This window comes from Marmota monax, unplaced genomic scaffold (genome assembly GCF_021218885.2).
Source record: "Marmota monax isolate L192 unplaced genomic scaffold, Marmota_monax_Labrador192_F-V1.1 WCK01_AAM20220418_F8-fsc00037, whole genome shotgun sequence".
NCBI lineage: Eukaryota > Metazoa > Chordata > Mammalia > Rodentia > Sciuridae > Marmota > Marmota monax.
This window is the reverse complement of record NW_026693245.1, coordinates 8,305,162-8,332,610: the sequence shown is the minus strand read 5'-3', so window position 1 is coordinate 8,332,610 and position 27,449 is coordinate 8,305,162. Positions and strand designations below refer to the sequence as shown.

The 27,449-nt window shown below is 41.6% G+C and overlaps 2 protein-coding genes across 4 annotated transcripts in view; one reads left to right on the top strand and one right to left on the bottom strand.

The window, feature by feature from the left end:
• Positions 1–6,549: 6,549 nt before the first annotated feature.
• Positions 6,550–27,449, top strand: part of LOC124100681 (chondroitin sulfate proteoglycan 4-like) — a 68,566-nt gene continuing 47,666 nt past the window's right edge. For all 3 annotated transcript variants that reach the window (XM_046456264.2, XM_046456266.2, XM_046456262.2), the window contains exons 1-3: positions 6,550–6,816; positions 21,507–21,670; positions 23,059–26,619. In XM_046456264.2, the coding sequence (XP_046312220.1) occupies positions 6,738–6,816; positions 21,507–21,670; positions 23,059–26,619 (3,804 nt within the window). In that variant the 5' untranslated portion in view covers positions 6,550–6,737. The remainder of the gene's footprint in view (positions 6,817–21,506; positions 21,671–23,058; positions 26,620–27,449) is intronic.
• LOC124100683 (acylphosphatase-1-like) lies at positions 22,579–22,878 on the bottom strand. Its single transcript, XM_046456268.1, has one exon. It carries the CDS (start codon positions 22,876–22,878, stop codon positions 22,579–22,581), a length of 300 nt encoding a protein of 99 aa, XP_046312224.1.

Sequence of the window (27,449 nt, the reverse complement as noted above, 5' to 3'; positions counted from 1 at the left end):
TTATATTCTTTCCCATTTAGATCCTTCCTCCATTCCCCTATCCAATCCAGTGAACCTCCCCCACAATCCTCCCCACCCAACACCACCCCACCTACTGTGAGTTAGCATTCATATATCAGAGAGAACATTCAGACTTTGGTTTGGGGGATTGGCATATTTCATTTAGCATGATAGTCTCTAGTTCCATCCATTTATCAGCGCATGCCATAGTTTCATTCTTCTTTATGGCTGAGTAATACTCCATTGTGTATATATACCACATTTTGTTTATCTATTCATCTGTTAAGGGAACCTACATTGGTTCCATAGGTTAGCTATTGTGAATTGAGCTGCTAACACTGATGTGGCTACGTCATTATAATATGCTGATTTTAAGTCCTTTGGGTATATATTGAGGAGTGGGATAACTGGGTCAAATGGTGGTTCTATTTCAAGTTTTCCGAAATAATGCTTTCCAGAGCAGTTGCACCAATTTGCAGTCCCACCAGCAATGTATGAATGAATATTTTTTCCCACATCCTCGCCAACATTTATTGTTACTTGTATTCTTGATAATTTTCATTCTGACTAGGTTCTCCATTCTTTTAATCATTTTCTTTGCTCTGCAGAAGCTTTCTAATTTGATGCTATCCAGTTATTAATTATTGGTATTATTTCCTGAGGAGTAAGACTGGTATTTCTGACTTCTGACAGTTCATCTCATTTTTCACTGAGCTCACAGCCATTGACTCAAAGACATTGGCTCCAACTCAAACATTTGTTAATGAGTCTGGGAGTAGCATAGGGAGAATTCTTAGCATTTCTAGACAGACCTCTTACCATGGCGAATACAAATCCCCATCCATAACTCAGATCTATGTGAAGGATAACATTATTTTTCAACAATCAATCTGATGACTCTATGCCTTGTTCTGCTGAGTGTCTACACCTTCATCTTGGTCTCTTCAGTGTTTCCCCTTCTCATCTTCCAACAGATTGAAAAGTAAAGGATTTCCTGGGTTGGGGGACAGGACAACTTGGGGGAAGTGGGTTCAGCGATGACATTGACAGGCCCTAAAGAAAGTCGGAGCTCATGAAAGTATTCCAAATCCCCACATCCAGATTAATGAGCTCCAGGAAGACAGTAAGACCCAGAAGAGAAGACGCCTCTGTGGTGAGTGTTGGTATCCAGGCTCAGAGAGTTCCCATGTTGGGGTGGGATTCAAAGGTTAGGGTTAGAGTTAGCATTTAAAGTGGTTTGGGAGAAGTGGAAAAGGTTTCTGGCACCTGAGGGGTCACTCAGAGAGGGATGAGGCTGTCTCTACAGAGTCTGCATGGACAGACTCTCAAAGACCAAATGGGCGAGGGATATCTCATTGGGTACCCAAGGGTGCATGTGTCCTACAGCAGAGAACTGGCACATCCCTTCTCCAGTCCCCCCTAATGTCTTGACACCACCTAAATTCCACTGAATTTCAACATAACTTGGCAGAGGGGATGCAGGAGAGAAACCCTCAGTTGACTGGCATGTAGATTTGTATTCATAGCAGATTTAGAGAAATCAAGTTGAGTTTTGGAAAGACAGAGATACCTTGTGCATATCTGAATCTGTACACTAGAGTTGCATACTAGCTCTAGTAAAGTGTGGTTATTGAGAGAACCCAGAAGAATCTCAAGGAAACAAATTTGTAAGGTGCATCTGAGAATTAGAGCCAACAAGAAGCTCCTGTCTGCTGCTCTGTCTCTTGCAATCAGTTTTTCTCTGAGATGTGGTGCCAATCTCCTCTTGCTAAAGGCTGAGACAGTAGCCAGTGGCTTTCTTTGCTGATTCATGGTCCTTGGGTGGACATGGGTCTCAGCTGGTGCTCATGAAGGGGTCATCTCCACCTCACTTATTGGTCCTGTGACTACCACCAAATAATGCCATTCCTTGGTTTTTGGTTGAAAGTTTTGAGAAGGGATCAACTTTGACACTCTTGACTGCAGAGTCATGCTCCTTTAGATCTAGAATCCACATTGGCCTGATCATGTAGGACCAGAGAGTGGGAGGTCATGTAAATCTTATGTGGTTGCTCAAGTTGGTGACATTCATCATTGTACATGTTTTGGACAGTTCCATGACAGAGTTTTGGGCTCAAAGACATGACCTGATTTCTAAATCACCTTTGGTAAAATTACTCCTGTACCTGGCTTATACTCCTCTACATATTGTAATTCTTTGAAAGCAGAGGATTTAATTGATCTCTGTATGCACTGTGACATCTTTTGTGTAACTTTTGCATTTAGAAGAGTCCAATGAGAATTTGTGGAATAATGAACATCCTTATTTTGTTCTGTGTTCTCACCATTTCTGGGGTGAACAGTAATTCAGGGCAGTAGCTAAACAGAATAATTGCTGTTGTTAGTGACAGTCAAAATGACTAGAGTGTGATCATTATGTGGGTGGGTTTCCTGACCAGACATTATTAAAAAAAGCCTTGAAGTCACCATAAACAAAGGATTTTCTTAACAACTGGGCATCTTAATTTCTCATTTATTCTACAGTCATCTTAAATGCCATGGAAAATGGCCAGAGACCACATTCAATCTTTGAAGCATTTACATGATAAATTAGAAGTAATTTTTAAAAAAGGAGAAAATGGTGCTCCACAGGGAGATAATTCCTAGTCTTTTCTTTTTGACACTTTGAACAATTTTTCTAATTAAAAACTTCAAGTATGTTAGCAATCACTGCCTTGGTTTGTGTAAAGAAATCCAAACATTTAAAATCTGGCTATGTGCTAATTAAAAGGGCACTTTTTAAATGGGGGAGTTATCCTGATACAATGATAATTAAAATCATAAAATGTTGAGTCTGAAATGAATTTATGCATCATTTCATCCACCCCTTTCATTTTACAGGGCAAAAAACAGGCTAGTGCAGGGTGTGTAACTTATACATCTAGGACCAGAACAACAGCTCCCTCCTAGTTCTAACCCCAGAAAACCAACACTACTGTGGGCAGCTGGAGGATGCTACAGATTTCTAACGTGGATAACTTGATAAGTTTCAGTAGGTATGGCTAAGTCCATGAAAGGAAAACAAAACAGCTCTTCTCTATCCTTCAGAAGCTAAGTCCCTTAGCTTCTCTGGGCCTCAATACCATGCCTGCTACATAATTTCTTTTCTTTTTGTCAAAATGGACATAATGATGGCTCCTTCCTCAAAGGTTGGGAGGGTTAGTTAAGATTTTTTTTTGAATGGAGCCCAAAAGATAACCAAAAGGGTACAGAAACTTCAATTTTAGAAGTGTGTGTCTAAGGATGTCTAGGGAAGCTGAGAGGCTGGCAGAGGATCCCCACAGGCCTGGCAGGGCTCTCAGGTACAAGAGTGCACAGAACATTCCTTCCATGAGTCAGGTACCATGTTCAATACTTAATCCTCATGAGTTTGCTGAACCACATAACCCACATTATGAAGTTAGCACAATTTTCTTCATTCTACGCATAGAGAATAATTGGGACATTTAAGTGATATGTGCAAGGTCATATACCAGTGTCACTTGTTAGGATCTGCACTAGGATCTGAGATAGGATTTGCACTAGGTTTTTAGGACACTAAACCCATTTTCTTAGCCCTAGATGATATGTGAATAGAGGCCCCTTTGGGAGACATTGGTGACAGGCTGGGCCTCTCCAGGAATCTTGTTCTACGTTGCCTGTGCTTTTAGATTTATGTGGACACCTGATCTTGCCAGGAGAAATTCCTCATGCCTAAATCAGCATGAGCTGAACTGGCCTCTTTTCCCTGGGCTGACCTTATCACAAACTGTACCTCCAGCGATTGGTAGGACAGAGTCAGCCTGGGGTGGGGCCAGCTTCTGTGCTTAATTCTAAATATAAACTTTAAAATGCTAAAACTGGAAGGACTCTAGAGATCTGGTGTGATCACTATGTTTTAAGAAGGAAGAAACAGAAGCTCAGTTTGGGTTTGATCTATGTTGAGCTATAAATGGTGGGAAACCACAGTAGCTAAGAGTAACAGATTTGCATGGAGCCTGGAAAATCTAATTTGTCTTGCGTGCTGGTTCTCCTTTTAACTGCTTATTGGCCAGCTGATTACTCATTTCTTGCCTTTTGGTCAAGAAATGAGTAATCAGCTGGCCAATAGGATGACACTGATAAAGTACACAACCTTTGGAGGTAGGGGAAAGGACTCAAAGGAATTAGAACACAAGAGTGAGCATGGGAAGGCTAGGGTAGAATTCCAGCTGTCCTGAAAGTGTTAAGGACTCTTGCCAGGGGTCTAGGGACCCCTAGGTAGACTCTTTAATAAAGTTACTCTGAAATCCTGTTATACTTTGGTTTGAAGCTCTTTAGCTGCTATGACTGTCCTTGAAACCCAGAGAAGAAAAAGGAGTTACATAATTTGAGGGAGCTGTACTTACCTACATTAGACACAAAATCATCAAAGATCTGAATAGGATTTCTCTACCTTTTTGGCTCCATTCAAAAAAATCTTAACTAACCCTCACAACTTTTGAGGAAAGAGCCATCATTATGTCCATTTTGAAAAAAGAAATCTTGTGGTAAGCATGGTATTGAGGCCCAGAGAAGCCAAGGGACTTAACCTCACCTTAGGCACTGAGTATGTCTGGAATGCAAAGCCAGAGGCCAGGTTCTTAATCACCACACTGCTGCCTCCAGATGGGTCCCAGAGGCTCCTTCCAAACCCAATGTTTTCTGGTTTGTTGACTGAGTAAGGAAGTGATTCCGCTATGCACCCACATTGATAAGCAGATTACTGCAGTGGGCAATTAGAGCTCCATCCTCTAAGAGACTGTTTAGAACCCACTTTGGAGTTGTCCAATCCCAGGGTGAGGAAGCTTAGATATTTATGCATCAACTCTCTTCACTGGTAGTAAGGGGCTGCTCCTGTATTTATTTCTGCTATGCATTGGGTATATATGGGTCAAGTAAGCCTTGCAGGGAACTGAAGTTGCTTGCAGGAAAAAGTAAACAACATGTAAGTGCCACAGGGGTCTGGACTAGGGATACAGTGTCCACAACATGCACGCTAGAGTCTTCAGATTCGACATCGGTTCCTTTGTTTCAGGGCTTGCAAATGTGTGGCCTGCAGAACACAAACCAGAGTGAGCAAAATTTAAATCATGCTTGGATTAAAGTTGAGAGGGTTCTTTGGAGACACATAGGGAACCAAATCTGAATTAGCTTAGGTTAAGAGGTAACATGACTGACTCATGTAAACAATCCCAGAAAAGATTAGGGTACACAGGGACGCTGGGATGAATGGAGATGATAGATCCCAGGCCCATACTGCAAACTTCTATTTCTGCTCTCTTCTAATTGTGTTAACTTCTTTGAAAAGGCAGAGAGCTTGCATACTAGAACTTCCCTGCACCTTCTCCAGACAGGAGTGGATCCTATTCCCTTAGAAGCCTTCTCTGAAATTCTTCAGGTTGGAACTGACTGGTCCTGCTTGGGTCAATTGTATACTCCCTGACCCACCACTGTGACTGGAAAGGTCATGAAGGAGGATGCCAGTCTCCATTTCCCCCATATGGTGGGGTTGGGAGTGGAAAGTAGTTTCCCAAAAGAGGAAGGGTGAGGTTCCCATGAGAATAGAAGGCTGCTGGGTAGAAAAAACACATCTGCTCAGAACTAAAACAGTGGTTTGCAGATTATCTGGAGGGGAAAAGTTGAATATATGATTATGTGCTTAAAGAGCACTTTATTACAGAACTGAAAAAAGAAACGAAGGGAAATGAAGTCAACACTTATTTTATTAGGAACTAAGTACCACTAGCATTGATTGTCTTGGTAACATATTAATTGATATTTTGACTAAGACCAAAGTTGCAGAGAATAGAGCTGAAGAAATGCAGCTGGGGAAGATAGTTTTAGAGAGTCCTGGGTTTCTCTTCCTAAAACTACCTCTTTAGGCCCTGCTTAAGTCAGTTTTTACCAGAAGTCCAGGATATGGGTAAAGGCTTTTCTTCTCCACGATCTGTGGTCATGCATCCAAAAGCAGGAGGTGACAGCCACCACCCTTTGATTCTTAGGACTTGATTAATTCTTCCCATACGTAGTTCAAAAACTCAGTGATCTAATTTTTAGGGACTGTATTTTTTTTTTTTTTAAGTTTCACATTTAAGAAGGAATGATTAGGTTGCCTACTCTTCTCCCATTCTCATTCATCTAACACATTTACAAACGTTTGTGTACAAGGCATACCTGGGGAAAACAGCAAACAGAAAAGCCACCCTCTCCCCTCCTGAAGTACAACCTGCTCAAGGGAACCAGCTCCTTCAAAGCTGGGCTAGGATCCCACCTCCTGCAGGAATCCTTCTCCCTCCCACTAACTCCTCCAGCTGGCGCCTCCTCCTCTGTCACCTGTTGACACAAACACACTTAACTCCGTGGCAGAACCGCGGGCAGGGCGAGGGGCCACCTACTCTCTGCCCTCTTTGCCGTGGAGCCTACCCCAGCCGCGTTAGATTTAACCAATCGTGGAGGGGGGGAGGGGGAAGGACCCCGCCCGGAGGACCCCGCCCGCCCCGCGGAGCCCGGAGTTGGGACCCGCGCGCTGATGGGGCTCAGCAGCTGCGGGTTGCAGGAGGCTCTCTCCGCCCCCGTCCAGCCCCCGCGCGGTTGGAGGCGGGTCCCCAAGCCAGGCTCCGCTCGCAGGAGCCGGTGGGGAGGGGTCTTGCAGGTAGCTTGGCCTCTGCCTGGGAGTGAGCGCCGGCCGCTGCGGCGGGATGGGGCGGCTCGGGGCCCGCCGCCTTGTCCTGCTTGCCGCCTGCCTGGGGCTCTGCGGGGCGCGCGGGGCGCTCGGAGGTACGCGCCCCCACTTCCCTTTCCCGGCCCGCTGCGCGCGTGAGCCCGTGCGGAGAGGGAGGCCGAGCAGGGGGCGGCGCGGGGCAGAGAGCCCGCTGCGGTGCTCGGGGTCCCCGGGAGGCGCCGGGCCGCGTCCGTCCCTCAGCCACCCAGACTTCGACTCTCGGGCCGCATTCCTGAGCTGGGCGGCTCGGGGAGGAGACTGCTGGGCCCCGCTGGGTGGCCTCGGCGCCTCCGCGGAGAACTTTCAGCTCCGCGCCCCTCATGCTGGGCCGGTTCAGGGCGATCCCAGTCCGGGTCTGTTCCTCACCTCCCCGAGGTCGAGCCCTAGGATTTGGGTTTTAGAGTGGGCCTCCGGGTGCACTTGAACAGGCAGAATGAGCGACTCCTGCAGTCCTCCCTTCTGATCCTTTTTAGTTCTGCCCTTCCCCAGCGCTGGCCAGAGTGACTGCGCTGCACGTGACCCTCGGGGCTTTGTGGGCTTTGAAACTTCCCAAAATTCTTTGTTCACTGGGTCATTGTCCCAGAAGGCCCCCCCCCCCCCCATGTAGAGCTTAAACTTTGGAGGCCTAATGAGGTAGACCGGCCTTATATTTCTATGGCGCTTCTAATAAGAACATATTTAGATTTTTTTTAATGTGATTGTGCCTCTGTACTTGGGCCTTCTTGCCCTCCACGAATCTTTGAAATCGAATTCAGTTCAACAAAAGACCCTGGACTTTTTATTTAAAGAGAACACTTCAAAAAAAAAAAAAAAAAAGACTTGTATCTCTGTAGTATTTGGATTAAAACCTGAAGACTTACACTGTATTTTAGGCTTAGCCAAATATACTGCCCCCAATTGCTTGATAGTTTTCTAAGGAGCTTTAGAGAAGTGTTCCAGCCATGACCCAAGTAGCGACTCCTCACCCTTCTTGTTGGGGGAGGATTCTTTCCCCAGTTCTGCTTCTTCCTTTCTAGGTCTCCTTTTCTCCTTTTTCTACCCTTTCCTGCCTGGTTCCCTGGGTAGATAGGCCAAGGGACTTGGGGCTGCTGTGACTGTGGCTTTGATGGGAAAGATTTGGTTATAGGAAATCCTGTAGGAGATCCTGGAGGGCAATGAGTGACCTCTGGGGACAGATTGATGGTGGGTGGGCAGTGTAGGGTGATGGGAAGGCCATGGTGTTGGAGTCATACGGTCTAGGATTTTAATCCTGGTGTTGTCTTATATTTTTGGTGACTTTGGGCAAGTTACTTTACTTCTCCCGGTCTTGATTTTGCCTCTATAAAATTGAGATGATAATAGCTTCTTGAGAGGCTTGAATATAATACTATGAAAGACGGACTGACAGGCTGAGAACATTCAATAAACACTCATTTCCATTCTTTCTTACTCATTAGCCTCCATTCCTGCCTTTCCATGCAATTGAACTGAGGAAGAGCCAATAGGTTAGAGATCCAGTTAGAGAGAAAGAATATAGTTAGGAGCTCTACTGAATAAAGAATTTCACAGTATAAACTTTAGCATATATGTTCTTCATCTATGGCTCTGATCACGTGACAAATATATGCCAAAGTCTTACCAACGTCTGCTTTGGGGTACTTGGAAGAATATTTTCTTGAGTAGGCAGATGTGTGGTCTGAATTTAGTTTTCTTGCTTATTCCACAGCTTTGATGAGCTCTGCTGTCAGTCCTTGAAGGACACAAACTGCTCTATCTTCAGCTTGGCAAGTCTCTATGTCAGGAAGCCACCTGTCTGGCAAATAGATGTCTCAGTAAAAATATCTGTATCACAAACCCACTGTATGTCTGTTTGTAAATCAATACATCGTCACTAGCCACTTTCTGAAGGTACATATACACAGAGTGCTGGATTCAGTAATTTCTGATTTTGACTACTTTCCTATCAGATCTCATTAGTATATTACTACTTTTGCCTTGTAACAGGCTGAAAAGGATTTTGACCAGGAAGAAAACTGCCAGCACTGCCCATTCTTTTGCATTACTGTCCCTTATGTTATTTGAATATATCTTAAGATTTGTATGCAGGAATTTTAAAAGCACCTAGTATTAGTCTGTTTTTGCTATAACAGAATATACAAGGCTGGATACTTTATAAAGAAAATAGATTTGTTTAGCTCATAGTTTTGGAGGCTGAAATTTCAAAGATTGTGGTGCTGACTCTGATGAGGGCTTCATGGCAGTTGGCATCATGGGAGACCATGTCCGAGAGTAAGAGATTATATGGTGAGAGAAGAAACCAGAGAGAAATTGGTGAGGGGCCTGTCTTGTTCTTTCATAACAATTCTCTCTCCACAACTAACTGGGGTCCCACAAAGACTACCTTTATCTCTTCTGATGGTCATGCCTTAAATGACCTAATGACCTCTTTTTAGGCCCCACTTTTTTTTTTAAAGAATGGTTTAAAAGTTACCTCTTTTTTTTAAATTGGTTGTTCAAAACATTACAAAGCTCTTGACATATCATATTTCATACATTTGATTCAAGTGGGTTATGAATTCCCATTTTTACCCCGTATACAGATTGCAGAATCACATCAGTTACACATCCATGTTTTTACATATTGCCATACTAGTGACTGTTGTATTCTGCTATCTTTCCTATCCTCTACTATCTCCCCTCCCCTCCCCTCCCATCTTCTCTCTCTACCCCATCTACTGTAATTCATTTCTCTCCCTTGATTTTTTTCCCTTTCCCCTCACATCCTCCTATATATAATTTTGTATAACAATGAGGGTCTCCTTCCATTTCCATGCAATTTCCCTTCTCTCTCCCTTTCCCTCCCACCTCTCGTCCCTGTTTAATGTTAATCTTTTTCTCATGCTCTTCCTCCCTGCTCTGTTTTTAGTTGCTCTCCTTATATCAAAGAAGACATTTGGCATTTGTTTTTTAGGGATTGGCTAGCTTCACTAAGCATAATCTGCTCTAATGCCATCCATTTCCCTGCAAATTCCATGATTTTGTCTTTTTTTAGTGCTGAGTAATACTCCATTGTGTATAAATGCCACATTTTTTTAATCCATTCATCTATTGAAGGGCATCTAAGTTGGTTCCACAGTCTAGCTATTGTGAATTATGCTGCTATGAACATCGATGTAGCAGTATCTCTATAGTACGCTCTTTTAAGGTCTTCAGGGAATAGTCTGAGAAGGGCAATAGCTGGGTCAAATGGTGGTTCCATTACCAGCTTTCCCAGGAATCTCCATTCTGCTTTCCAAATTGGCCTCAGCAATTTGCAGTCCCACCAGCAATGTACAAGTGTACCCTTTTCCCCACATCCTTGCCAGCACTTGTTGTTTGACTTCATAATGGCTGCCAATCTTACTGGAGTGAGATGGTATCTTAGGGTGGTTTTGATTTGCATTTCTCTGACTGCTAGAAATGGTGAGCATTTTTTCATATACTTGTTGATTGATTGTATATCCTCCTCTGAGAAGTATCTGTTCAGGTCCTTAGCCCATTTGTTGATTGGGTTATTTGTTTTCTTATTGCTTAATTTTTTGAGTTCTTTGTATACTCTGGATATTAGGGCTCTATCTGAAGTGTGAGGAGTAAAGATTTGTTCCCAGGATGTAGGCTCCCTATTTACCTCTCTTATTGTTTCTCTTGCTGAGAAAAAACTTTTTAGTTTGAATAAGTCCCATTTGTTGATTCTTGTTTTTAACTCTTGTGCTATGGGTGTCCTATTAAGGAATTTGGAGCCCGACCCCACAATATGTAGATCGGAGCCAACTTTTTCTTCTATCAGACGGCGCGTCTCTGATTTGATATCAAGCTCCTTGATCCATTTTGAGTTAACTTTTGTGCATGGCGAGAGAAAGGGATTCAGTTTCATTTTGTTGCATGTGGATTTCCAGTTTTCCCAGCACCATTTGTTGAAGATGCTATCCTTCCTCCATTGCATGCTTTTAGCCCCTTTATCGAATATAAGATAGTTGTAATTTTGTGGATTGGTTTCTGTGTCCTCTATTCTGTACCATTGGTCCACCCGCCTGTTTTGTTACCAGTACCATGCTGTTTTTGTTACTATTGCTCTGTAGTACAGTTTGAAATCTGGTATCACTATACCTCCTGATTCACACTTCCTGCTTAGAATTGCTTTTGCTATTCTGGGTCTTTTATTTTTCCATATGAATTTCATGATTGCTTTATCTATTTCTACAAGAAATGCCGTTGGGATTTTGATTGGCATTGCATTGAATCTATAGAGGACTTTTGGTAATATCGCCATTTTGATGATGTTAGTTCTGCCTATCTATGAACAGGGTATATTTTTCCATCTTCTAAGATCTTCTTCTATTTCTCTCTTTAGGGTTCTGTAGTTTTCATTGTATAAATCTTTCACCTCTTTTGTTAGGTTGATTCCCAGGTATTTTATTTTTTTTGAGGATATTGTGAATGGGATGGTTTTCCTCATTTCCAGTTCAGAAGATTTGTCGCTGATATACAGGAATGCCTTTGATTTATGCATGTTGATTTTATATCCTGCCACTTTGCTGAATTCATTTATTAGCTCTAGTAGTTTCTTTGTAGACCCTTTTGTGTCTTCTAGGTATAGGATCATATCATCCGCAAATAGTGATAATTTAAGTTCTTCTTTTCCTATTTTTATGCCTTTAATTTATTTTGTCTGTCTAATTGCTCTGGCCAGTATTTCGAGAACTATATTGAATAGAAGTGGTGAGAGAGGGCATCCGTGTCTTGTTCCAGATTTTAGAGGGAATGTTTTTAGGCCCCACTTCTGAGGAAACAGCTTCTAAACCATGAAACCTTGGGGACAAATACACCCAGACCATAGAAAACCTGAGCATTTTTGTGCAGAGTGGTTTAGTCACAGGGAGATAATATAGTTGTGAGTCCCAGTTAACCAGGCAAGCATGCAGGTTTTGTGTCACCTTGCTTTGTGGAGTTCCGTCTTCCCTTGGGAGACTTGCATTACTGCAGGTGAGACAGATGGTCACTTCACATGCCAGACTAGCTGGGACACTAATTTGTTTGTAAATTAAAGATTAAAAAAACTTAAGTTCTTGGTTATTTATTTGTTGAACTCAGAGGCGCTTTATAACTGAGCTACATCCCCAGCCCTTTTTAATTTTTTTTTTTTTTTTTTTTGAGTCAGGGTCTCTTCTAGTTGCTGAAGATCTCACTAAGTTGCTGAAGCTGGCCTTGAACTTTTGATCCTTCTACCTCAGCCTCCTGAGCTACTGGGATGACAGATGTGCACCACTGTGCCTGGCCAAGTTCTTGTGTTTGTTTGTTATTTATTTATTTATTTTTTAATGATAACCATCCTAGAAGTCTTAATGATTTCTTTTGGCTCTGCAGTAAGTATATTGTCACCTCCTTTATCATCTGTGCCCTAAAGCTGTGAGTGCCCAAATCCAAATTCTTGCAGGAGCTAGTGAGTCATAGTGAGCCATGTAGCAGCTGGTGTGGCAGAGGTGACACAGAGGGGTGGGGACTTGTGGTTAGAGCATCCACAGCACATGTGTGGCTGCTGTGCCTTGAAGCTGAATGAGTCCTAGAGTGGCCTGATTTTTCTAGCCAAAATGTTCAGATTTTTTATTTTAAATATGGTTTAATTATTTTCTTTTAAACAGCGTTGTATAGGGCATACAAAACAGAAAACCCCAAAACCTTTGCTCCTGTGGCCCTTTACCAACAATCCTGCCCTACTGTATTCCTAGCACTTACTCCAGTAACCTACAAAAAATAGTAACCTCAAAATATTGGTGACTGGCTGAATGCCTCTAGGGAGTGTGGGAGGCCCAAACCTCCCTGCCCTGCCACAGATGTTCATTTCCTAATTCCCAAAGTGTGTGAATGTGCTGTATTATGTGGCAAAGGGACTTTGCGTATGTAAATGAAATATGGATTCTGAGATGGAGAGATTTTCGTAGGATTATCTGGGAGGGACTTAAATGTAATTAGAGGAGTGGAGACAATGAAAGTGGAGGTTGGAGGTTGGAGTGGTGTGATTGCTAATGGGAGGCTGCAAACCAAGACATGCAGGTGCCTTCTAGGAGCTGGAAAAGAGGAGACAACAGATTCTCCTCAAGAGCTTTCAGAAGGCAGGCAGACACCGTGCTGTTAGCTTAGTGAGACCTATCCCAGACTTTAGGACCTTGTATGATTGTAAATATGTACTTTTAAAAAAAACTTTTATTTATTTATTTATTTTTATGTGGTGCTGAGGCTTGAATGCATCACCTTGAGCAGGCTAGGCGAACGCTCTACTGCTGAGCCACAACCCCAGCCCCATAAATGTGTATTCTTTTGAATTGCTAAATTTGCAGTTATTTGTTATAGCAACAGCAATAGGAAACTTACTCAGGGAGTTTTTGTACTAGTCAAAGATAATATAGGGGCTATGTAACTCTGACAGGGGCCTACGATGGCAGTTGCCATCAGAAATGAATCAGGGGTGGGAAGATTTGTCAGCTTCAGTCTGAGTACTTCAGAGAAGTTTCTCTCCCTAAAGAGTCTGGCTCCAGCACTGACATCCATGCTTGAACCTGGAACCTGAAAAACTCCCATCCTATCAGGGGAACCAACATAGAGACATACAAACACTGCACATGGAGCATCCAGGATAGGACACTGGCTCTGCTGCTCTAAGGGAGAAGCTCTCAGTTCAAGCAAGACAGGCTGGGCACCAGGACTGCTTCCCTGACAAACCCAGGGGGTGCTGCTAGCATCAGACTATAGTTATAGCGCCCCCTGGAGTTGTGCTGGGAATAGTCTGCATGGCCATTCACAGTGCACTGGGGAATCCTCCATTGAGAGAGGTTAAGGAATGGGTGACTGCTACCTTTACAACCTGAGGTCCTACCCAGAGCAGTTGGGTGGAGGTTTTTATTTGGATAATGAAGGGATAATTGAGAGCCTGGTGGGTTGTTCTTTAGTAGCGAAGTCCAGGGCTATAGATTGCTCTGGTTCTATCTGGAAACTCAAAATTTGCATCCTCAAAGTGGGCCTTGGCCTGCTATCCTCCACATTCTGCCCTCCTTCAGTAAAGGGCTGTGGTGCCAGAGCTGCCCCTCACTCCAACCCACTGAACCTCTGGCCAACTACTTGCCCTGTGGCCATGGAGCAAATATATCTTGGTTCATTGACTTTCTATCCTGACTTAAATGTAAAGGACCCAAGTTTTGGGGCAAGGACTTTTAGAAATTTTCTTTTTGCAGTTAACTTTTGATGAATAAAGGAGGGTGAGTCTCCCAGAGCATACTGAATGTTTGTGCTAAGTTATTTCTTCCATGTAGGTTTCTGCTTTCTTGGAGGTTCAGGATAATGTTAATGATCTCTTGAGTAAATACTCAACTTCAGTTGGTTAGCATACAACCCTGACACCATAATAAAACATTCTTTCAAGTCTTAAGAATAGATTTGTAGGGCAAAATGTGATTTTCTTTTCCAAGTGACATTGTGAATCTCAACTGCTTGTGTGAGAGCTGTTTTCTAAGTAAGTTCTCCTCTTAAGACTTTGCATAATGCAAATAGTGTAGCAGAGAAGTTTTGTTCTTGTTCTTTTTAATTTTAAAAATAAGCTTTTATACTTGTAATATCCCTATAACATATTTGGAAGATTGAGAATGCATAAAGAGGCACAATATAAATTTTATAATATAAGTATTATATTATCTTTTTCCATGAAAGCAAATTGTTCTGAAATATTTTTCAAAAAAAACTTCCTGAATTGTTTTCTTCCCACTCCTTTTTTTCCCCTTGAGCAACCACCAGACAGATTTTTCTAAAACCTACAACTGACTTGTCTCTCTCCAGTTGAAAGCTATTTAATGCTTTCAGTTATGTGCATAGCAGGATTCAGCCTCCTTAAGGCCCTCTGTGAGTAGCCCTCTGCCCATAGGAATCTTGTTGGTGAATGAGTAGGTAGTTTCCCAAACTTTCATTGAGAATTTCTTGTTTATGCATCGAAAATCAAATAAAAACAGAACCAAAGCTTCTCTTCCCAGCTTCCCCATCTTGTAAGTGGATATCAAACCTGAAATTTGGAAATCAGTTTGGATTGCCCCCTTTCCCTCCTCTACAGTCCTACTTTCTACATATCTTTTGATCTTACCCTGTTCTGCTCTGTTTCCTTGCAACCCGTCACTCCTTTGAGTCTGGTTTTAGCCACAGTCATCTCCTAACTTGCGATCTGATTGTGGCATTTACCTATTGGTTCCTTCCTAGACCTCTTTGCAGAGTCCAAACTCTTTCACCTAGTTTCCAAGGCCATATTTATTGACATGTGCAGAACACTGTTCTAGACAGAGAATTAAGTGGTGACCAAGACTGGCGAGATCCTGCCGATCTCAGGATCTTACATTCACTTTGGGGTGAGGTGGTACTGAGGCTGGATATTAAACAAGAAAGCCAATAAAGAAAACAGGGATTATAAGGGCTGTGAATTGAGTAGCCAGATGCTGCATTTGTGTGTGTGTGTATGTGTGTGTGTGTGTAAGCGCCCCCTCCTCATACTGTGTTCTGTGGACCAGACCTTCAGTTCCTCCTGTTCACCTGTCTCTCTTCTCTCTTTTCTCTCTCCTCTCCTATCTGCTTCACCCACCTAGGTCTTCTCAGTAGCCACTGTCCTGCTGACATCCCCTCATTCCACCCCCCTTGACTAGGTAGGCCTAGTACTTCTGCTGCTGTCTACATTTCCCAATTAATTACCAAGCAACTGTAATTGCTGGATTAACAGTCTCTTGTGTTCATTTTTAAACCCTTAGTACAAACTGCTCAGCCTCATTTGTGGACAGAATAGCCTGTACCTGGGAGGGAGTACTTCAGCCTGCCTGGGAGAGCTGCTAGACATTTCCATTGCTCCCTGCCTGATACCCTAGCTGGCCCCAGATGAGCTCTTCTTATCAACTCCCTGACTTTACTTAGGTGCACTCTTCTTTCTGAGCAGTGTTCTCTGATAGAAAGCAAGCCTCTTTGTTTGATTAATTCTGTACCTGAGTTCCTGACAATACCTACACATAGTAAGTGCTCAATGAATAGTAAATCAAAAGCCAAAACAAATGTAAAACTCGAATCAAACAAAAACCCAGAGAGATCTAGTTTGGAAGAAGGAATGAGAACCAATTCTAAGGTGAATATAATGAACAAAAGAACCACCCTCCTGGGAGAAACTGCAGGTCAATATGAACGTTCACCTTCCTGTAAAAGTATTTTACCTACCTTGCTACAAACTCTAGTGTCCATCCAGCCATTCCACCTTTTGTTTCAGCACAGTACCAGGATGCCATCTCTGATTTCTGTTCAGCCTGCTTTGTTCCACTGGTACTGAAGCCACACTCTTTCCTTCATTGGAGGTGGGGATCACCTTTCTTTTCCCAGGAGTCAATTTCACCTGTGTTTGTATTTCTCCTTTATTGTTATTTTGAGATTCATATTAGAGGCTGCAAATTAGGGTCAACTTGGAAGTATTGTGAGTGGAGTGACTTCAGGCTGTCAAACCAGAAGTTTTTAATCTACTTCCTTGTTTTTCTCCTGAAGCAATGGAAATTTCTGGCCACCAGCTGGGACTGGAATTGATTTAGTGCCAGAGAGGTGAAACGTGGGAAAATATAGGGATATTGTTTATTAATGTTACTTATTCATTCTCAGCAGTAGGTTTTATGATTTAGAAAACATTTCCTGGTTTTGAACACTTAACAATACAGCCTCTAAGCATGTCAAACATTGAGGTGGGGAGATTTGCTATGGGAAGGCCAAGAGGATAAACTCAGATGGTGGGTCTGTAATTGCTTGCTTTTTTCTTTAATGATCTTAGCTTTTCATTATAACTTTAATGATCTTAATCATTAATGGCTTTATTTATTTATTTAAGATTGACTTTTAAATTTTTGTTGACTATTCTAGGTTAATTGCACATTAATAGGGTTCAATATATTTTAATACATGTTTACTGCATGCACTGATGAAATTCAGCCTCCTTCTGAGCGTCTAGTTATCATTATTCTACATTCAGGTTGGCTTTTTTTTTTAAACTTCTATATATGAGAGAGAACATGTGATACTTATCTTTCTGTGTCTTCCTTCACACGATGTCCTCCAATTCCACCCATTTTGCTGCAAAATAAGATTCCATTCTTTCTGTCTGAATAATATTTCACATTTTTCTTTATCTATCCATCTGTTGATGAGCACCTAGGCTGATTCCATGTCTTAGCTATTGTGAACAATGCTGCAGTAAATGTGGATGTGCAGGTATCTCTTTAGTGTGCCCATTTCATTTCCTTTCTATATAAGTCCAGAAGTGGGATAGTTGGATAACATAGTAGATCTATTTTTAGCTTTTCTGAGGAATTTCACACTGTTCTTCATAATGGTTGTACTAATTTATATCCCCATTAACAGTCCTCACCAGCATTTGTTAGTTTTTGATAATAACCTTTCCAACCGGGATGAGATGAGGTATATCATTGTAATTTTGATTTGCATTTCCCTGTTGGCTAGTGATTTTGAGCATTTTTCATCTATTTATTGACCATTTGTATTTCTTCTGAATAATAGAAGAAAGTGTCTATTCAGATCATTTGCCCATTTTTTGATTGGGTTACTAGTTGTTTCGTTGCTAAGGTTTTTGAGTTTCTTGTATTCTGGATAGTAATTCTTGGTCAGATTGCCAAATAGTTGGCAAATATTTTTTTCCCATTCTGTGGGTTGTCTCTTCCCTCTGTTAATTGTTTCCTTTGTACAGAAGCTTTTTGGTTTGGTATAATCCTACTAGTCTATTTTTGTTTTGGTTTCCTATGATTTTGGGGTCAAAATTTTATTGCCTATATCAATGTCTTGAAGAAGTGTTTCCCCAATGTTTTCTTCTAGTAGTTTCAGACTTACATTTAGGTCTTTTATCCATATAAGCTGATTTTTCTAGGGTGAGAGATAGGGGGTCAAATCTCAATCTTCTGTGTATGGGCATCCAGTTTCTCCAGCACCTTTCCTCAGAGACTGTTCTTTGTCCAATGTATGTTTTTGGTGATTTTTTAAAAAATCAGTTGGTTGTAGATGCCTACATTTAGTCCTGGGTTCTCCTTTCTGTTCCATTGAGTCTGTGTCATGGTATTTATGTGAATACTATGCTGTTTTGGGTTACTATAGACCATAGTATGTTTTGAAATTAGGTATGGTAGCACTTCTAGCTTTTTTCTTTTTGTTCAAGATTGCTTTGGCTATTTGGGATTTTTTTTTGCTCCCTTATGAATTTCAAGACTTTTTCTTTTTTTAGTTCTGTGAAGAATATCATTGGAATTTTGAAGGGGATTGTATTGAATTGGTAAATAGCTTTGGATAGTATGGACATTTTAACAATATGGTTTATTCCAATCTATGAACATGGGAGATGGTTCCTTTCCTCTTCAACTTCTCACATTAGTGTTTTGTGGTTAAAATTACAGGGGTCTTTCACTCCCTTAGTTAAAGTCATTCACAGTGTGTGTGTGTGTGTGTGTGTGTGTGTGTGTGTGTGTGTAGCTATTTTGAGTGGGATGGCTTTCATGATTTCTTTCTTAGAAAATTTGTTGTTGGTTTACAAAAATGCTACTGAATTTTTTTGTATGTTGATTTTGTATCCTGCAACATTACTGAATTCATTTGTCAATTCTAATACTTTTTTGGTGAAATTTTGTAGATTTTTAAATATATAATATCATATAATTTGCAAACAAGATTGTTTGAATTCCTCTTTTCCCAATCATATGCCCTTTAATTCTCTCTCTTATCTAATTGCTCTGGTTAAAACTTCCAGTACTATATTGAATAAGAGCAGTGAGAGTGCATGCCCTTAGCTTATTCTAGATCTTAGAGAAAACACATCCAGTTTTCCCCATTCTGTATGATGTTGACTGTGGATTTGTTATATATAGCATTTATTATATGGGGTGTGGTCCTCTATACCTAATTTGTTCAGGATTTTTATCATGAAGGAATGTGAACTTTATCAAATGCTTTTACTGCATCTGTAGAGGTGATTGTATGATTCTCATCTTTTATTCTGTGATATGATGTATTACATTTGTTGGTTTGAATATGTTGAATAATCCTTGCAGCCCTGGGATAAATCCACCTGGGTCATGGTGAATGATCATTTTGATGTGTTGCTGGATCTGGCTTGCTAGTATTTTGTTGAGATTTTTTTGCATTATTGTTCTTGGGATATTGGTTTATAGTTTTCTTTTGCTGCTTGTTATATCCTTACATGGTGTGATATCAGGGTAATGCTTGTCTTATAGAATAAGTGTGGAAGGCTCCCCTCCTTTCAATGCTTTGAATAGAAAGGCAAACATATACCTAGGATATGTGTCTGTTTTTGTCAAAATGAACCACTGGTCATGCCAAGGAGAAAGGTTTGATTGCAGTGAACTTGCCACCCAGTGAACAATTGATCTCCTCAAGAACTGGAGACATCTTGGGAACTCAGTGTTAGTCTTTGTGGAGGTACATTGGATATTCAGCAGTAGCAGTAGGTAGGAAAGCTTTGACAAGAGGGAGCCCATAAAGCAGGGTGTATATATAGACCCCACTCTTGCCTCCATCACAGCTACTTCATTATGCAACCATTGCACCTACTTTGGGGTGGCATAATGGCTGGGTGATGTCGACAGGCCAAGTCACGTTTTCTGCCTGGTTGTTCAATACAAATTGTGTAGTAGGCATTTTCTGGTGGGCATTACTATGCAATATAAAACTCTTCCTGCATCATGCTCATATCTATTTCAGCCCTTCTTGTTCCTGATCTTTCACTCTTTCTCATTTTAGGCTCCTGATCATGTGGCTGGTTCAGTTGCCACTATTGATGAGTCTGTATATTCTAACTTCTGAACATTTCTCGTTCCATAGTAAGTGGACAATTAGGTGTACCATTCAGTTCTATTCATTTGGAGGAATTTTCCTTACTAGAATTTTTCATGGCTGCTCTGAAAGGAGCTGTAGTGCAGCTAGAGCCCATTTTTTGCTTTTGTCTGTAAGATGAAGCTGACTCGTTCAAAGCCAAGTGTTTTTCTCCTTCGTTAGCTGGTAGTGAGGAATCTTTCTACGCAGCTATGCGAGCTGAGAGAAGGGTACAGGCACAAAACTGGTGGATGACATAAGATCTGGGGAACCGTCTGGTGTGATTTGCTTATGACTTCTGGTCCTCTTCATGCTTGATCTAGGATGCACCACTTTCATCCCTATAATCTCTTCTCCCACCATATGCCCTGACAATGCTATGTCTATCTCATTTATAATGGTCCACTGCATTTTTCATGCTTCTAGGAGCCATCTTAGCATGAGTTCACATCATTTCAAGGAGACTTTGCCAGGATGTTATATGTTGTACCTCATGTCTGTCAAGAGTGCTTCAAAATCTAAAAACTTTCCCTTATCAACCTTATACTCCTGTTCCTTGTCAGATACATTCAGTCTCATGTGTATTCCACCCTCCTCTACTCCTACCCCCATACTAGAAGTTTATTTTGAGTAGGTTTTGCATCTTTTTTAGGAGTTCAGCTATTGTGCATCAAGTCTAACATGTCCCCACCCAGGTTACATTGCAAATTAACCTTTGTGTTTGGTCTAGTGGCCAGGAGGAGAGAAATGGGGTCTTATCTTTGCAGGTCACATGTTGTTTTGTGAAGAGAGTCTTCTGCATCCTTTTTAAGTGGGGAGTGCTGGCCTAATAGGGAAATGAGCCACTTCTGCAGACTCCAAGGGTACAAGAGGGCCTAGGGACTAAAAATGATTGAATGCAGCAACCCATATGTTCCCATTCCTTGTGTCGGGGTCCCATTTCTTCCTAACTAGTTACTTGCCTTGTCAGAACAAGCCTTCCCATTTGGGACTTTAACTGTATCTGGTGTCAATTCCTGGGTCTGAGTTTCCCCTTTCTCTGCCCTCCTGCTGTAGATGAGAAGGACATTGCATTTTCCCATCGACACCTTCTGGATTTCACACTTAACTAGTAATGGTAACTAATCTGTTTTAGCTTTTCCTTGTATTTCCCCAAAGTTTTATTCAAATTTGTTGGGAAGCAACCACTTCCATTGTCCTCATAGTTATTATTTGCTCTATATTTTTCATAGCTTGACATTTTATAGCTGGGCTAATGTGTTCCCTTACACTCTTACACCATACCAGTATAATTGCCACCAGTGAAATTATATCATTGCCAGGGCTCTCTGTGATTCACCTGTCCCTGGTGATAGAGTCCTAATCACCATTTGGATGGTTGATGCTTTAGCTCCAAATCCCATTCCAGCATCTGCTTTCTCGGGCTACTTCCAGTCCCAATGGTCACAAGTCAGGTTCCTGGAGAAGAAGAATCTGAGATGGAACTTAGCATGTGGGAAGTTTATTAGCCAGAGCTCTTAGAATCAATCTTCGTGGAGGGGAAGCTTCTTGGATAGAGGGAGAAGCTGAATTACAGTTTACTCGCAGTGGAAGCCTTGGCTGCTCCTCTTGAGAATTCTGAAGAAGAAATGACCTTTGGCACTGTCCTGAGTTAGGGTGAGAGAATAATAAGTGATGAACACTTTATACACCCATGTTGGGTCTGTGGGCCACCCCAGAAAACCCGGTTGGCCTTGGGCAAGACAGCTTTCTTTAGCAGCGTCAGTTCCTGAAAGGGATGATTGCATACTGTAAAATAGTCATTGTGTAATAAATTTACTAACTTATGCTTTTTTCCCCCCCATAGCATCTTTTTATGGTGAAAGCTATGTGGAGCTCAACATCCTAGAAGTTTCCTCTGAGCTATCTCTTGAATTAAAATTTCAAACCAGCAAGCCACAGGGGTTACTTTTTCTTGCAGCTGGAAAAAATGACTATTGTGTAATAGAACTTCTAGCAGGAACCTTACGGGTATGGTTTAAAAAATATATCCTTAAAATATAGATTACTGGAGAGAGAGAAAAGTGAAAGAGAAAGAGAAAAATATATCTGTATGTGTCAATTACTATCAACTCACGAGAACAAAGTGACATATTTGTATAGAGTGAAATCTTCTTCAGTTTTGCCAGTATGTCCTAAATATTCTGATCCTAAAATTTTCAAACTTCAATATGAAATCTACAAGTGTAGGAAGAGCTTTCATATCTCTCTCTCCTTCTCTCTCTCTCTCTCTCTCTCTCTCTCTCTCTCTTTCTCTTGGTGTGAGGACCCTTAGTTCATTTCCTGTTGCTATATCAAAATCCCTGCACTTTTGGCTCATGGTTCTAGAGGTGCAAGGACCGGGTTCTGGCATCTGCTCTGCTTCTGGTGAGGGCCTCATGGTGAAAGGGATACATGGTGAGAGGGAAAGCAAGAGATCCAGCTGAGGAGTTGAGCTTGCTTTTTAACAACCCGCCCCCCCCTCCCAATTTGCAACTTGTTCTAACAATCTGTTCTTACAAAACCTAATCCAGTTCCACAAGAGTGAGGACTTATTCCCTTAAGAAAAGCATTAATTCCTCTTCATGACTTAATCACTTCTTAAAATCCCCAACAACTTTCTCTACTGCTGCATTGGGGACTTAAACTCCATGAGTTTTGGTGGAGACAAACCATATTCAAACCCTAGCAGTCCTGTTCTCTTTTCTTTTTATCTTTTGTTTTAATGTGTTTTTATTTATTAGAATTGTGTGAAGTTGTGTTCCATCACACATGGAACACACAGTAACAAATATCTGATACAAAAATAACAATTCTAATATTGAACACAGAATAGTTCTATTTCTATTAATAATAAAAACCAAAACTAAGTTTTTATTGGAAATTTTAAATTCAGGCCATTATTTCACAATTTCTAAATCAGAGTAATCCAATTTCAAGATGATTTTCTCATGGTTGAAATTTGCTTTGTCAATGTGTGATTTGGGACTTCCTGTTGTCTCAGGCCATTCCTGCATGTGATGCACCTTAAAGATAGGAACTTGCAATTGTCCTTGCACTGTGCTCCAGTCAGTGTTCTGGACCCAGCCTGCCAATCCTAGCTTTTTACCCTCAGCCTGAGTGTACTTGTGGAAAACCACCACTTGCACCTTCTTCAAAATTTTGTAATCCACTGATACCAAGGTGTCTCCTTCTGCCATGCTCAAACCCTCTTAGTCTTCCCCATAAGGGGCCAAATCACACCAGCAACCACAAAGCCAACTGCCCCCAGCCACACAAATGACTATTCCCGGAAGTTTAGGGTGCCAGTCCCATTTTCATAATAAAATACTTTGGAGAAATGAGATGAGATTTATTAATCATGATTCTTTCTCTTTCAGGTGAGAATGCATTTGGGTGCAGGTGAACAAGTGCTCCTTTCTGAGCAAAGAGTTCATATGGACAACTTGGTTTGGCATTCGGTGAAACTGTATTATGTTAAGGATAATGTTTTCTTGGTTATTGACAAACATTATGAGACAACTAGCCAAATGTCTGGTGGGGTGCATAATTTGAATTTTCACCACGGAATCTACATAGGAGGCCACGGGGGACTCAATGTGCCTTACCTAGATGGAAATATTCCTAACTTCCGTGGATGTATGGAGGATGTCATATTTAACCAGCGAGAGATCCTTATGTCCCTTAGATCTTATCCTGGTTTTAAGAAGGTTTTTGAGGTCTCACTAGGATGCAATGATGAGTTTTTTGCAGGAGAGGATGAAGCCATCAATTTCTTTAGCTCTAGATCCTATGTCACCTTTCCAGAATGGAAGGTTCAAGGGGAAGGGCTATTGGAATTTGCATTGCAAACTGGAACCCAACAAGCCTTGCTTTTATTTCAGTCAGGAAGAGAAGGGGATTTTGTCGCCTTGGAAATATATGAGGGTCTACTGAAGGCGTATGGAGGAAGAAATGAAAGCAAAATTCAGCTTTCTTCTTTTAGCTTAGTTAGTGACAACAAGTGGCATGTTATTCAACTCAAACTCAGGGAGAGGTATATGGACTTAGTGGTAGATGCACAAAGGGTGAGGACTTTGCTGCCTTTGCCAAGCAAACCATTTGTGTCCAAAGGCCCCCTCTTGGTGGGAGGTCTTGATACTCGAATGTGGGAAAAAGTGAAGAGGTTAGAACTGGCCTCTGTGCCTAGAAAATCTGCTCGAGGAATCTCTTTGAAAGGGTGCATAAGAGACTTGAAAACCAACTCAGAAAAGAGAGCATTAAGGGACGCCCTTATTTCCAAAGATATTTCTGCTGGGTGCAAAATCAAGAGTGTTGATAATGCTAATCCTTCTACAACAGTGATGGAAACCCTGCTTCAGTCAGAAGTTTCCCATTCCACTGCAGTTCCTGCGACTAACTTCCAAGATGAAAGTAGCCATTTTTTGGTTGTGAATAACTTGGAGGTCCAAGAAGGTGGACGAGCCCTATTGGAACCACGGCATGTAGATGTAAATGAAGAATTTAAGGGTTTGGACATCAATTATTCTCAATTACTATTTAAAATAGAAGAAATGCCTGTTCATGGATTCATTCAATTAGATGTTTCCCCTGAACCAGAAATGGAGAAGACTTTTACTCTGTTAGATTTGTGGCAAGAAAAAGTGTGGTATGTGCATGATGGTTCAGAGCAACCTACGGATCATTTCACATTTTCCATCTCTTTCCATAGCAAGAAGGAAATTCCGTCATACCTGCAGAACCATGTTCCACAAGTGTTTAACATTATTGTCATTCCAGTGAATGATCCCCCATACCTGAAGCTCCAGGAAGGAAATTTGCTGGTCCTGTTTGAGAACTCGAAGAAACAACTGACCCCAAATGTAATACAGGTGTCAGACCCTGACACAGTGTCTTCAAGTCTTAGTTTTTCAGTTCTTGGAAGCTTCAATTCAGATGCTGGATTTTTAGAAAATGCCAATGATCCTGAGAGACCCATTAATAGCTTTACACATGAGGATTTAAGAGATGGCAACATTTTCTATGTGCACAGGGGTCACCGCAACTCGCGGATTGTTCTGAGAGCAAGTGATGGTGAGCTGGTTAGCAATACAGCCGTGTTACGGGTCATGGCTGTTCCTTGGGACTTTGAAGTGGCCAATAGGACTGGTGTGGTTGTATCACAAGGGGGCTCCGTTCTGATCACAGGGAGTAACTTGTCAGTGGAAGTTAATGGTGAACGACATGAGATGGAGGCTCGCTATGACATCACTCACCCACCTCAGTTTGGCCAGATTCAGCGTAGAGGGTTGAGTGGAGAATGGAAACAAGTTAGGACCTTTTCTCAGCGTTCTATTGATCGGGGTAGGGTCCGGTACCATAGTACATTCCAAGAACTGCAGCAAGAAAATATTACCGATCACTTTAAATTTAAAGTTAGCATAGAAGGAAAAGTCAGCAAAGAGCTCATATTTCCTGTGACCATACAATGGCTGAAAATTGCACTTTTGAAAAATATTCCCCTAGAGGTCAGTAACATAAACCAGCAAATATTGAATTCTGATCATTTGCAGGCTGCAGCATGGGGTGTGGAAGTAGCCAAGAGGGAGCTACTTTTTAAGTTACTGACCCCACCTAAGAAAGGAAAATTGCTACACGGTGATAAAATTCTCAAAACAAACTCAACCTTCAGCCAAAAAGATATTACTGACTCCAAGATAAGTTATGAACCTCAGGAGAGGCCAAGGGAAGACTCCCAGGATACTTTTAGGTTTTTGATTATTGCAAAACACATAGAATCAAATGACTATACTTTCAGAATAAACTTCAAAACAGATAGGACACACATTATTTTAACAAACAAGGGATTGCTTGTAAAAGAAGGAGAAGGCAAGTTAATCACAAAATCTGAATTATTTGTTCGAACCTTGGACAATCAGATCTTCCAATACAAAGTTACCAAGGGTCCTCAACATGGAAAGCTGAAATTAATTAGCTTTCCAGATTCTCTGGAAAGTAATGACAGTATCACTACATTCACTGATCAAGACATAGTGGGTGAACGGCTGATGTATATTCATGATGACTCTGAGACCCAGTATGACGAATTCTTTCTTGTGGCCTCTGCCAAAGGTTCAGGCCAAGAGGGAGTAGCCAGGGATCTTGACTCAGAGCGATTGTCTACAGAAATCAAAGTCACTGTTTCAGTGGAGTTAAAGAATGATGAGAGGCCAGTGCGCATGGTAGATAAGGTCTTCCATGTCGTACGGAATGGCCAGCGCTTGTTGACCTTGGAAGATCTCTGTTACCATGACCCTGACTTAGATTTTGATGATGGGCAGTTGCTCTACACCCGGCGGGGCATCCCAAATGGAGATTTGGTACGAACCAATGACCCCACTCAGAAACTCTACCAGTTCAGGCAGGAAGACCTGAGGGAAGGACATGTGCTCTTCAGGCACTGGGGAGCAGACTCTGCCCGCTTCGTGCTGTTTGTAACTGATGGTGTCCATTACACGTCGTCCCTTCTTGAGGTCAGTGTGTCAGACCCCTATGTCCAGATAGCCAACAACACAGGGCTGCTTGTACAGAGAGGAAAGGACAGCTGCCTCACCACAGCCAACCTGAGTGTCACCACAAACCAAGATGTCAGAACAGATCTCGAGGTTGAATTCCATATTGTGCAGCCCCCAAAACATGGCAGAGTCCTGGTCAACAATTCTGTGTCTTACTCATTTTCCCAGCATGACCTGAAGCGAGGACAAGTGGTTTATAGGCATAATGGCAGTGGCAACTTTGACATGTTCAACCTGACAGTGAAAGTGAAAGATACACACTTAGAAGTGGGTGTCTGTGTTCAGGTGTTCTCAGAAGGTCAGCAGCCTCACACCCAGGTCCTGCACAGAAACACCCTTGTAGTTGAAGAAGGAAAACCAGTGCGACTGAGTAGAAGAAGGCTCCAGGTGGGTATCATCTAAACACCAAGTATTCTTATTCTCCTAGGACCACAGGGGTGGATATTCTGTTTACTTCTGAAAGCTATTTTTATGTAGATTTATCTCCTGTTAACAAAGGGAAATTAATTATAAAATCTGAGTTATTTTTCAAACCTTGAGCAATTAGATCTTTCAATGCAAAAGTCACCAAGAGTCCTCAACATGGAAAGTTGAAATTGATTAACTTTACAGATTCTATGGAAAGTAATGACATGTCACTATATTTGCAGATTGAGACATAGTGGGTGGGTGACTTTAAAAAAATGCAAAGAAGCCGTTAAAGAAGAAAAGCTGAGTGGTTTCATGACTTTGATGCTGCCAATTTCCTTTAGTTGGAAATGGGACATAAGCTTATTTTGAAGCTATGTACACGCGTATTCATGTGCTTGTGTAAATTTAGTATAGTATGAACTGGGAATAAGGGAGGGTTGTATATATTATGGCCAACTACCTTTGTTTAATTTGACATACTATATTATGATGTAGTAATTTAAAAAATATAAAAAGGAGTCCTAAAACAGTCCTAAAACAGCAGAGGATTATATTACACAATTTATTTCCTTAGTTCTGAATGTGGCTTCATTCTGGAGATGAATAGATAAAACTGGCTAAGACCAGTGGAATACCGGGGCTCAGGCCACAACCTTCCCATTTCTTCAGGCTTCTATTTGGAAACTTCCAGGGGGACCCGCCCTGTTCATCAGAGTTAGAGGAAGTGTTCTTCTGAAGGTGTCCTGTATAAAGTGTGTGGGAGAATGAGCTGTGATTAATGACAATTGGCCACAAGTGCAGGCTCC